The following is a 12,164-nucleotide window of genomic DNA, read 5'->3' on the forward strand; positions in this document are numbered from 1 at the left end:
GAGCACATGATGTGAGCATATAAGCTGATACTACCTAAGCATAATGACGAGCACTAATTGGGAATATAATCAATGCTAATTATGCACACAAATTTATGCTAAACTGAGCATCATAGCTAACTATACTGGCTAGAAATAAGCCACCCAAGAGCTGAAAATCACCCTTTACACTGTAAGATTGCCAGTCGTTAGCAAATTTTTGCTGCTTCTAAGGCATTAGCAGACATTTTAGTCATTAGGAATTTTTTGCTGTTTCTAAGGCATTAGAAAACATTTTCACAGATCTTGGCTAGAGAACAATGTGATAAATTTCAGAAGAAGCACTCAATCTTCCATTAATGGAAGGAGCCGAACATCGAGCTGCCTATTTAGAAGACCAAGAGTGTTATCAGACCCTCCACAAATGCCTAGCCCTGGCTGGCCCAATAGTGGTGGTTCATCCTCCGGTAGTTGCACATGCAACCCCATCGATAAGACCCAATTGTACCAAGAAAAGAGTAGAGAGAGATTGGACTAAAGAGGACATGCATGTTGCAATGGAGGCACATGAAAATGGATTGTCAATGCGAGCCTACTCAAAACGGTGGGGCATGAGTTGGTCTGCTTGGCTGCATGGTTGGAAGGTAGAACAACCAAAAAATGAAAGGGACCAACACCTGTACTATCCGAAGAAGAAGAAGAGAAGGCATTAGTAGAGTGGTGCTTTGGAATGCAAGAGTCGGGTCGAGACATTACAGTTTATGATTTGAGCTTGAAAGTAGCCACTATATGCCAGACTCGGCACACCAATGGTGTTCTTGGCAAAAGTTGGTGGGATGGTTTCCGCAAAAGACATCCAGAGCTAGCATTTCGAGTTGCAGAGCCAGTTAATCACTCAAGAGCAGTGAGTCTCCATCTTGAAATAGTTGCTTCATTCCATGACAACTTGGAGACAATGTACAATCTCCACCAATACCCACCTCATAACATATGGAATGCAGATCAGACTGGGGTGCAAGGCTTTAAAGATAGAGGAATAAAATTACTTGCTCGAAAAGGGTCAAGGCAAGTATATGGGCTAAGGCCTGATTCAAGGGAGTGGTGTACCATTCTTTGTTGTGTGTGAATGCAGTCGGGTTTGCCCTTCCGAGGTATTACATATTCAAAGGCAAGAAAGCAATGCGAAATTATCTAAGCCAATGTGAGGATGGAGCTATCATGTCAATGCAAAATAAGGCTTGGATGACTGGCCAATTGTTTGCTGCGTGGCTTGAGGATTTCAAGAACTCCCTTCCAAATGGAGTCACACCAACCAACAGGCACCTACTCATAATTGATGGGCATGGGAGCCACACTGGTTTGGATGTTGTGGCTAGGGCAGTTGAATGGGGTGTTGATATTGTGACATTGCCACACACTTCTCACAAACTCCAGCCCCTTGATGTGTCGATCTTCAAGTCTTTCAAGTGCAACTTCAACAAAGAGAGGTCTGTTTGGCTCATGAACAATTTCTGTCTCCAAGTTTCAAAGATAGATCTTGCTGGCATATCAGCTCGAGCTCTAGCTACCACTCTCACAGAGTCAAACATAAAGGCAGGATTCCGTGCCAGTGGAATCTAGCCATTCAATAGAGAAGCTCTTTGTTTTGATCACTTGCCATCTAAAAACATTGAGGTTACTGTTATAGAGTCTACTATGTAGTTGGAGCCAACTTCAAAACTTGTAGAGGTTGATATTATTAGTCACCTTGAACAACCCACACACGAGGACCAACAAGCATTGCTTGTTGAGATATCGAGCTCCACTCGTGATCAGGGATGTTTTTATTGAAGCTACGCTTATATATTAATATAAAATCTTGGCGAAAGTTTTCAAGATCATTTTTAAAACTTCACAATAATAGTATAATGTAGTACTTTTTTGTATATTTTCTTTTGAATTTTGAAGGAAAAAATGTAAATCTTGGCAAAACTTTAAATTTTTTTGCATTAAAATTTTAAATCCTGGCGAATGTTTCAAATATTTATTTTTATTAGGGCATACAAACTTTTGATGCCAATATTAAAGTTTAGCTTCTTCAATGAAACTAATTTGAAAAAATCATCCATGCTCGTGATATGCCAGGGTGACCGTTGTGCATTTATGTCACCGACTTGTTAGCTGCAAATGTGGTTGGTACACCACCCATGAATAATAGCTAGATGACAGCTATCTTTATGTACTCTAGTTAGTGGCTTAGCTAGTATGCCACCTTAGTTAGCTGAGTTTAGTTTGAGACCCACATATAGGGTTCACCTATTCTTTTGTACTTAGAGTTCTTTTGGCTTTCAGATCTAAGAAGAGGAAAACTGTTTTCAGCCTCCACCTTTGTGCATATTCCCCCATTGTGTATGTGAGAAAGCTGCAAGTGAGACTCCTTCCTTCTGTCCCACTCTCTTCACATGGTATTAGAGCTTGGTTCGTGGTAAGGAGCTCAAGAAAGCAAACCAAGTTCACGGTGTCCTAGTAAGAGGATCAGTGTTGCTTTCCTTTTTTTTTGAGTTTGGGAGCAAATCTCTATAGGTAGCATAGGCGAAAAGTGCAAGAGTGTACTGTCTCAGATTGGGATGCCCTTCGTGGTGTGGGGAGAGGGTAGTATATGCTACGTTGTGGTGGCGGAAGTTTTCCTCAGGAAAGTGCCCTGTTTTTGCTGTGCGATCACTGTTCTGCAAGTCGGTGAAAAGTTATTACAGAAATTACATCGTATGCCTGTGCACAGAGATATTGGGAGTGACAGAATCATTCTTGTTGCCTGTTGATGCATAATCGTCACTAGGAAGTGACTGTGTGGTTAAATACCACTCTCGTCAGTTTTGCAGATTTACCCTTGTGAGGTAGAAGAAGTGTTTTTTTTTGTAGTGACAGAATATTTTGCAGTGTTTTGTAATGGCGTCTGATGCTCTTTCACACATTGTCACTGAAAAGCTTGAAAAGAACAACTTCCAAGCATGGAAGTTTAGAATGACGAATTTATTTAAGGGAAAAGGCTATTGGGAGTTCATTACTGGAGTTGAACAAGAACTAGTTATTCCTAATGTTCCCAATCAATAGGAGTTGTAGGGATTTGGGATACTTTGACCAAAATGTATAGCACAAATACGCAAGCCAAGAAAATGCAGCTCAAGCAGCAGTTGCATAATGTGCAGAGAGAAAATATGAGCATCAATGATTGCCACATGAATGTGAAGAAGATTGTAGATGCACTTGCTTCTATTGGGTCGCCAGTGGAAGATGATGATTTAGTTTCTGTGACCTTGAATGGTCTAGGAAAGGATTATGCACAATTCCAGACATCCATTGCCGTCCGTGAGAATTTTTCTGATTTTGAGGAGTTGATTGCTCTTCTAATTTCTGAAGAGTAGAGAAATGGTGGTGCATCTTCTTTAGGAGGAACTTCAAAAGAAGCTGTCTTCTACTCAAATGCTGGCAGAGGTAGAGCAGGCTGATTTGGAGGCCGTGGCAAAAATCAGAATATGCAGACTATTACCAGGCCAGATTTGAGCTATGCTGTTATATTCACGAAAGCATCGGGTGTAGAGAAGCTAGCGCAAGTTCAGAGACCTGCTTGGTGCGCAGGAATTAGGATTGAGCTCGAGGGGGAGTGTTGAGATATCGAGCTCCACTCATGATATGCCAAGGTGATCGTTGTGTATTTATGTCACCGACTTGTTAGCTACAGATGCAGTTGGTACACCGCCCATGAATAAAAGCTGGATGACAACTATCTTTATGTACTCTAGTTAGTGGCTCAGTTAGTATGCCACCTTAGTTAGCTGAGTTTGGTTTGAGATCCACATATAGGTTTCACCTATTCTTTTGTTCTTTTGGCTTTCACAACTAAAAAGAGGAAAACTATTTTCAGCCTCCACCTTTGTGCATATTCCCCCATTGTGTATGTGAGAAAGCTGCAAGTGAGACTCCTTTCTTCTCTCCCACTCTCTTCACATTGCCAAAGGTTGATACTAGTCAGGTTCCATGCACACCAGACAATGCAGACTTGGAGGGAGCAGCAGTGGCAGCCCTCAATAGCATGGGCACAACAATTCCTCTGTAGGAAAATCAAACCTTGGATGCACGGGTGGTGGACCTACTGCAAGTTCCTCATGAAAATGTGACCATTGCAAGGGTGCAGGGAGAGGCGTATGTGGTTATAGTCATTCACTTATTCTAACATCTGATCAATATATAGATACCATGTGGGCCAAGAGTGTAAAGAAGATGGAGGTGGAGAGAATGAAAGAGGCAAGGAGAAGGCAAAAAGAGCTAAAGCAGAGGGAATCACAACAAGCAAGAGTAGCCAAAGAAAAGCAGAAAATTGAGGAGCGATAAGCGAAGGTAGCCAAAAAGGCATGGGAGATTCAACAAGCCCAGTTTGGGGTGCAGTTGAGCTGCTTTTTGTGGGGAGGTGTTCCTCTGCATAGTGAGAGTCATATCTCCCTGCATGTGCCTATACTATAGAGCAACGCATGGCTCGTGCCCATCAGTTTGAAGCTTTGAGAGCTAAGAGGGCAAACAATCGACTGAACTTACAAGCACTCCCCAACCTTTGAAACATAAGGTTTTGAAATGCCCTTTTTTAATGTAGTTGTTGGATTAAAAAATGCCTTTTAAAAAAATCATTGCAGGCATGCATCTCCCTTTCTCCTGCATACTTTATTGTCAATCTTGTGCAATAATGTGAATCAAATTCATAGATTTAGCTATAGTGCTCAAACTGAATCCCACAATTACTTCTTAAACTCAACAAAATACCAAATCCAGAGGACTTCCTAAGTAGAATGCTTTTTAAATGTAGAATATTTAAAACCTTTATATACCTAGATGAATCCAAGAACATTGCCAAACTCATCCTCTAAAAACACAACGTAGTGCAATTTCAATCTCATGATAGTCACTCACAAGGTTGAAAACCATAAACTCCATCATGCATAGCAGGGACTAGCTCCTATGACATCCCACTGACGTCATCAGTGCCCAACAGTGGGTGTAGACCATAGTATAAAAATATGCTCTCACACATACAAATCCACACACCCACACATATTTGAGCATCCATTTATACAAAGTCTTCGTACTGAGTTTCTGTCGGCACTCTGGAGGTGAAGGGCAGACTCAGCCGTGATGAAGGCTAGCACTAAAGGAGAATATTTAAAAAAGTCATCAATAAAATGACAAATAATGCCCTGGTTGACTGTAATGTGATGTACCATAAGAACAAATGGCCACAGTAAAGAGAGACCAGCCATAGTAAAATAGAAGGGTGCCACGTCGAGGGCATACATATATTAGGGCCTGAAAAAAGATACATGTTTCCAACACACTCCTTTGCCAAGATAACATGGACGGTGAAAATTAGCAAATCTTGGGCTGCTAAATGAGCTGATTTCTGGGCTGGTATCCCTGTTGTCTGAGAAGTTGTTGGGCTGCAAAATGAGGTGTTGTTGAGCTGCCAAGTGAGCATGGAATGGCTGCAAAGTCAGCTGATGTTCAGCTGCAAACTGAGTTGTTGGGGCTGTAAATTGAGCTTTATTTTCGTAAGCTCAAGTGAGTCGAAGGCACTCCAAAGGATGTACTGATGCGTTGCCCCAAGTCCCTCTTGGCTGCCCCATTGCTTCTCTCTTGCATCACTCTTCCATGAGTTTGCACAGGCTGCATCTAGTTGTCCTCAGGCTACATCACTCTTTTGCTCATATGGACTTCTCTTTCCTCCCAACAAGTTGCAATTTCTCTTCTCAAAGCCCATTGCCTTGCTCTTTCATGGTTCAAAGATGGCTGCTCTTTCCTCCCGGCAAGCTGCTCTTTCTCTTCTCAAAGCCCATTGCCTTTTATTGTAGCTATCATGTTCATCAAGAAGACCCAAAGGCAACACATTGTCAAGAAACATAAATTCCTCAACCACATTAACTTGTGCTCCTACTGCGGCATCCTCAAGCATGTCTTCAGCACCATTATCAAGATCTTCATCACTAAAATGTCTACCTTCAAGAAGCAAAGCAGTGTCACACTGCTCATTAACCTCCAGCTCTTCCCATGCTCTCATTTCATGCTCGTTCACCTTGAACCTCTTCACCAAAGCCCTCGTAAGAAGTCAGCGTTGCATTAATTCTTTGAGCGGTGTAAGGCCTACCAAAGGACAAACATCTGCATAGGACAATATCCCAACATATTGCCTACAATCTCAGGTTCAAGTCTGCACCAAAAGCCCCTGCTAAATTTCCTAGATTGCTTGGGCATGCTGCACCCAGCCCACTGTTGACTTTGTTATGATTTTCCAAATGAGTAATCCATCACTGAGTGCTCCTGACTGTCCTCTTAAACCCACTGATGAATATGATAGCTACAATCATAATGCCTTTTATTGCCAATGCTGCAAGATTTCCTGGCTGCAAATCATATACACACACACCATCCCTGTCCTTTTACACTACAGGAACCAATGGTTTCATGAGCTCTTTTCTCCATAGCTATGGCTGGTACTCGCTGGGTTGTGTGGGGACTGGTGTGAAGCAATTCAAACAAAAGTGGAATGTTTTCCCTCCTTTTCTTCATTTTCATTTTCATCTTCATCTTCATTTTTTTCAACACACACAAACTCTGCTCTTTCTCTTTCAAAGCTTTTCATCGCCATAGCCTCTGCTTCGTTTCAAGCTCAAAGCTTTCTTCGCCATTTCCCCTCATTTCCTCCCTTCTGCCTTCTTTTCAAACCATGGATGATTGTGCCTCCATCGCCTCCTCCTTCTGCTCCCTCCTCCATCGCTTCTCTGCCTGCCTCGAGTCCTCTTGCAGTAGCTTGCGCTCCGCCGTCGATCAGCGCCCCTCCTCCCTTCCATCTTCCAGTGAGTACCTTCTCTCGTTGCTTCGTGTTATCTTTTCTCCCTGCAAGCCTCGCAGTGTGACCAGAACGCTTTCTGTTGGCTTCCCTCTATCCCATCTCTTCCCCATTTTTTTAAGTTGCGTCCCCCCGCTGGTCTCGATGCAGATTTGTCTTCATTCCTCACGACTTTCCACGATCGCGTCTTCTCGACAAGTCAAGCAGTCGAGAACCTTGAGGCCATCACAACAGGCACGATTACTTTTGAAGAGCTGCTTGGAGATTGCGCGGAGTTGTATAAGCAGAATGAGATGAGCATCTGTACGCTTGAGGAACGCCTCAAACAATACGGGTACAAGCCAGGTAAAATTTGTTTGACCGGTGAACTTCGAGATCGACCGCTCCAATTTCTGTTGACAACGGAGATCTTTACTATCTCTTGCAGAGGAAATTTCAAATGCGAATTTGGACGATCCTTCTGAAAACACTATTGTCAATACCCCGAATCTGGATATGCGAGCAGCAGGACTCAGCTCCTCCAAACTCGTTCAAAATCAGTCTGCCGAAGAAATGATTGCGACGGTAACGGAGGCTCAGAAAGCTCTCTTTTTGTCATCCTATGCTGGCAATAGTGAACAGGCTCAACCGGTTGGGACTCCCAAGGATAATCGGTACACAGGAATAGGCAAAGATCCTGGGTTGTACGATTCTTTGTATCCTTCGAGATATTAGCCGAAGTGTCCGGCTAAGTTCTGAAATGTCTTGATTTATCCCGCTGAAGGCTTGAAAAAGATCCTTAGCTAGCTCCAGGTACTCAAGTTCACTCAGCTTGCAAGATTTGGGACTCTCGGATGCTGGTCTTGCTTGCTTAGCACAAGAAGGTACACTTGTTACCTTTCACCTCCGAAGTCGGATTTGCCAACCCCTTTTCAGCGTTACATCACTGAAAACATGCATTACTATCTTGCATTCGATCGTAAATTATACGTTTCAACGCCCTAAGAGAGTCGATTTCTCAGGGATTGACTATATGAACAGAATCAAGTCCTGGAATTGAGGGTCAGCTATTTTTGATGCCACTGAATCAGAAGGACGTGTGCTGCGCCGAAGTCCCAATTAATCTGGCAGGTGAGTCTTGGTAGTCTCCGTTCAGCAGCTGAATAAGTTGGTTCATAACGTATTAAGGGCTGTAAATTTGCGTTTTGATCGAAAGTGCATCACTGACTCTAAGGCCCTACGGGCGGCGCTTGTTTGTAATGCTGATCTGTGCTAAAAGCTTTTAAGCTTTTTTTCTTTTGTGATGAACATGTACGAAGTTATCATTCCCTATTTTGTGTGTGCAGGCACTAACTGCAATGAGGAGTCCGACGCAAATGCTAGAAAGGGTGTTAATTCAGTCAAGCCAGTGAGCGAGGAAGAGTACAATAGCAGTCCAAGATGGTTGAAAATGCAGATTTCTTTTGAGGTTGAGATTTGCATTAGTGCAATAGTCTATTCCTTTGCATTTAATCAAGCAGGGAGCTAAGTCAGTGCTTTCCTATTAACTCCATGACTGGTTGGGCACAGGATGTTAACAATTTTTATGAGAGAATATGCGACATTTGGTACAAGAAGCCAAAGGGAAACCACATCCAAAGTTCAGAATGTGCTAGTGGTTATCTCCAACAGGAAGACTTGTTCTCTCTTGGTGCTGGTAAGTCGTCTGTCAGTTGCTGTGTAAATAATCACACATAGGATCATGCACTACCCTAATCAGCTATGTAGTGCTCATCCTCTTTTCTGCTCCAACCAATGGAGCTTACATATTCGGTTTCATTTTGACAGAAGCAAAGGTAAAAGCCTGCTTGCTGTTGCTTGTACAACTGGGACGCCTTTCAACTAGGCATGAAAATGGTGCATCAGTGTATCGCCTTGTTCTCTCTTAAAATCTCAAGAATGCTTGCCATTTTCCTTCAGCCCCATGGTTGTACAGAATAGTAGCAAAGATATTTTGTGCCAAGTCTTGGTGGCAATGCCAGGAAAGATCTTTTAGACCGTCGAAGAAACAGCACATGAGCACTTGCTCTGCGTGTTGATGGTGTGCAACCCGAGATGATTTGCTTTGATGGAACGTGTTTTACTGAAACTAAAAAATTATACTGTACTGCAGTACAATATTGAGAACCCTCTGAAAGATCTAATGGATGAACATGTTTTTGCAGCCGTTTGGTTTCTGCTAAGATCCCAGGATTTTTTAAATTGGATTAGTTCGAATGAACTTGTAGGTTGAAACTTTATGCCAACAAAAGCCCTATGTCTAGTGGTTAGTTGTGCTTCTGACTTCTCCTTCTAAGAATCAAATGAATCAACAAATAGAGACTGCCTTTCTCAGTTTCATCCGACTTATTTCACCACTTGTTTTTGGGGGGTAGATGGTTTCAATGTAAATATCCAAACATCTTGGATTGTTCGTAGTTTATCATGTTCCATTAGGAAGACACTCATGACCCCAGCTTGTGACTCACTCTGGTTATGGCTCCTGGTTTACAACTGGAAGATTGGACAATGATTATGTATGGAAATCCCAATGGGTCCAACAAGGTAAAACCTCAAACAAAGGACTAACAATCATTTAAGGGGGACATCCCAGGGCAAAGAACCCTTATTGACCACACACACAAGCAACTTAGAAGATATATGCGTCATCACCCTCATCAAGATTGACTTGGGTGGTGAAAGCAGTTAGAGTTTAACATCCTTTGGTTCTTCTTCTTCTTTTCTTTCACAAGGTTTGTTGAACATTTCTTCTTTGCATAGCACTCTTTCTCAAAATGTCCAGGTTTTCCACAAAAGTTGTACTTTATCTTGCTCTTGTTGGTGGATCCCTTGAAGTTGCTTTTGGCCAAATATGTCCCATGTTCTTCGTAGTCATTCCTCTGTTTGATTTTCCTTTCTTCTTCCAAGAGGGATGCCTCAATTGACAAAGTGTGGATCATACTAGCCTAATCTATTACTCAAGGAGCATAAAGATCACGGACGATCAAACCAAATACAAAAAGCCATGGGGAGAGAGATAGGAAGCATGAAACACTCAATCTATTCCAATGTGCTATATCAACAATACATGATAGGCCTCTTATATAGAGAGTGTCCTTTGAATAGTCAACATTTGTGGGATCCTCTGATTCTACATCTCCTTGTGGATATTCTCGATCCATATCTCCATATCATGTAGTCCACATTCTAGGGTGGCTACTTTAATATATTTCTTAGCACATACCTTAGCCTCTAATTCATGTGCACATGGCACCATATCTCAACACCTGCCCTTGGTGCCATGATCCTTTGGCTACTGTAAGGTGGTCAGATGTGAGTTACATTCCATCACCTCCCCTTAGTGCTTGCATTACTACTTAAGGTGATCAAGTGTGGTTTTTACATGTCAATACTTTCCCTGGGTGCTTGCGTGGCTACTCTTTGGTAGTCAGGTTTGCTTTACAAAACATATGGACTTAATGTGGCAAGGTTTTGCTTCTCAATACTTGATGTCAACGGTGTTCTCTTCTTTGCTTGATGTAGCTTGATGCATGATGCTTTGTTCTTCCATGTGTCTTAATGCTTTGTGTGGATGCCATGCTTTGTGCTATGGTCATCTCATACACTTGTGCTTTTGGCATGCTTATGACAATAACGATGTGTGTATTCATGCATTGCTTTTCCATTTGTTGCAAAGGTCTTACCAATTGATTTCTTTTAATATTAGTAGTGTCTAATTGCATACAATGATTTTGATCTGATGGGTGCGTATAGCTCGAAAAGATAATCACTTTTTCTTTTTAGAGCGTGTCCAAATTCCTCATGGATTGCAAGTTACGTCTTGTCGAAGTTTTTCTAAAAAAGAGGCGTCCTTTGATGATGTGGCATAGGGATTTATATGTTGCTTACAAATTGGGCTTGGCAAGGGTTTATTGTGTTGAGGTGGCCCTATGCCATGTGGCAATCTTTTGACCCAAACAGGTTAATCGAAGGTTACATTAACTTTATCATGGTCCAACTAAACTGAACCTAACTAGAAACTTAACCACACCCACACCCAACCTTATTTGTCACATGTCCTGTCAAGGGATTGTCATGTGGCTTAAGGTTCATCCTTAGAAACAAAAAGAAAGACTTTGTAGGCTGTTGCAGAGGCGCGACGATGACGGCAGTGTTGATGACGGTGGTGGGGAAGGAGATGCGATGGAGGCATCTGACTCAGCCCATGGCCCGTGTGTATGCTATGAGCTCAGTGTGGAGATGCTGCCATTGAGGAAGGCTTGCTATTGCAGTGCTGGTGTCGCAAGAGCTAGCTATTGATGTAGGCAATTCACAGAGGCAGCCCTGTTGTTGTTGTCGTTCCTTTTAGGTCACACATTGATGGCCACCCAAAGCCTTAGAGGCAATGCAAGCGCAGCTTGCACTTATCAGAAACAACCCTCTGGATTGAAGGTATTGAAAGACATACGAGGCATCCTTGGAAGCGAGAAACAGAGTGCGCATGCGAAGATTTTGCTGGTAGTCGGTTGAGCAGATGAGTCGGTTGCTGCTATGTTTGCATTGGTCGATGGAGTTGATAGAGAGATTCCATAGATTGCTCGTGGGTGCTTGGTGTAGAAAAGGTGAGGAAGTATGTTGAAGGCTGTCCGTGAAATTGTAGTTGAAGGTCGTTGAAGACATAGTTGGAGAAGTTGACGTAGCTTTGGTTGAGCCTCGCTGTAGGCAATCCCCTTGGAGCTCACTAGGACTGTGGATGCCTTAGATACTCTATTTCATGGAAGCTCTTTCCTTTCAGACAATCGAGAGATCTTATCAGACTCTCAGGTTCTCTCTCTTTTGTTCACAAGGTGAAGAACAATGAAACCTTCGGAATTCTCTAAAAAAAAACTCAGTGTTCACTAAACTCTCACTTTCATTCTCAATGGAAATCTCTCAATGAATTCAAGAATCTCTCTCTCTCAATCAATCAAAGAAATTGATCTAGCTCTCACAAGAATGGACGGAATTCTCTGATGGAAACTTCTCTTTCATCAACGGAATGAAAGGACACTCACTCTCTCGATCTCTCTTACGCTCTCACGAATCGCAATGCCTCAGCGGAAGGCAAGGGAGCTCTGATACCATGACAAAGTGTGGATCGTACTAGCCTAATCTATTACTCAATGAGCAAAAGATCACGGAGGATGAATCCAAATACAGATAGCCATGGGGAGAGAGATAGGAAGCATGAAATACTCAATCTATTCCAATGTGCTATATCAACAATACATGATAGGCCTCTTATATAGAGAGTGCCCTTTGAATAGTTAACATCTGTGGG

The 12,164-nt window shown here is 42.5% G+C and overlaps 1 protein-coding gene and 1 pseudogene across 1 annotated transcript; both read left to right on the forward strand.

The window, feature by feature from the left end:
- The first annotated feature begins 904 nt into the window (after positions 1-904).
- Positions 905-1,599, forward strand: LOC147899244 (MFS-type transporter clz9-like; annotated as a pseudogene).
- A 4,986-nt stretch (positions 1,600-6,585) lies between these two features.
- Positions 6,586-8,990, forward strand: LOC147899245 (uncharacterized). The gene is made up of 8 exons (XM_087378656.1): positions 6,586-6,854; positions 6,998-7,192; positions 7,275-7,542; positions 7,640-7,710; positions 7,868-7,957; positions 8,173-8,294; positions 8,396-8,522; positions 8,654-8,990. The coding sequence occupies exons 1-8, from the start codon at positions 6,725-6,727 to the stop codon at positions 8,752-8,754; spliced, it is 1,104 nt and encodes a 367-aa protein (XP_087234782.1). The 5' UTR covers positions 6,586-6,724; the 3' UTR covers positions 8,755-8,990.
- Positions 8,991-12,164: the final 3,174 nt, after the last annotated feature.

This window comes from Dipteris shenzhenensis, chromosome 8 (assembly GCF_047967505.1).
Source record: "Dipteris shenzhenensis isolate YYH24624 ecotype China chromosome 8, Dip_SZ_1.0, whole genome shotgun sequence".
Lineage (NCBI taxonomy): Eukaryota > Viridiplantae > Streptophyta > Polypodiopsida > Gleicheniales > Dipteridaceae > Dipteris > Dipteris shenzhenensis.

Bases quoted from the DNA above. Each gene is read 5' to 3' on its own strand.
- LOC147899245 (XM_087378656.1), top strand. From the start codon at position 6,725: ATGGATGATTGTGCCTCCATCGCCTCCTCCTTCTGCTCCCTCCTCCAT. The intron at 7,193-7,274 runs GTAAAATTTGTT...TATCTCTTGCAG, and splicing joins ACAATACGGGTACAAGCCAG to AGGAAATTTCAAATGCGAAT. The intron at 8,295-8,395 runs GTTGAGATTTGC...GGTTGGGCACAG, and splicing joins AAATGCAGATTTCTTTTGAG to GATGTTAACAATTTTTATGA.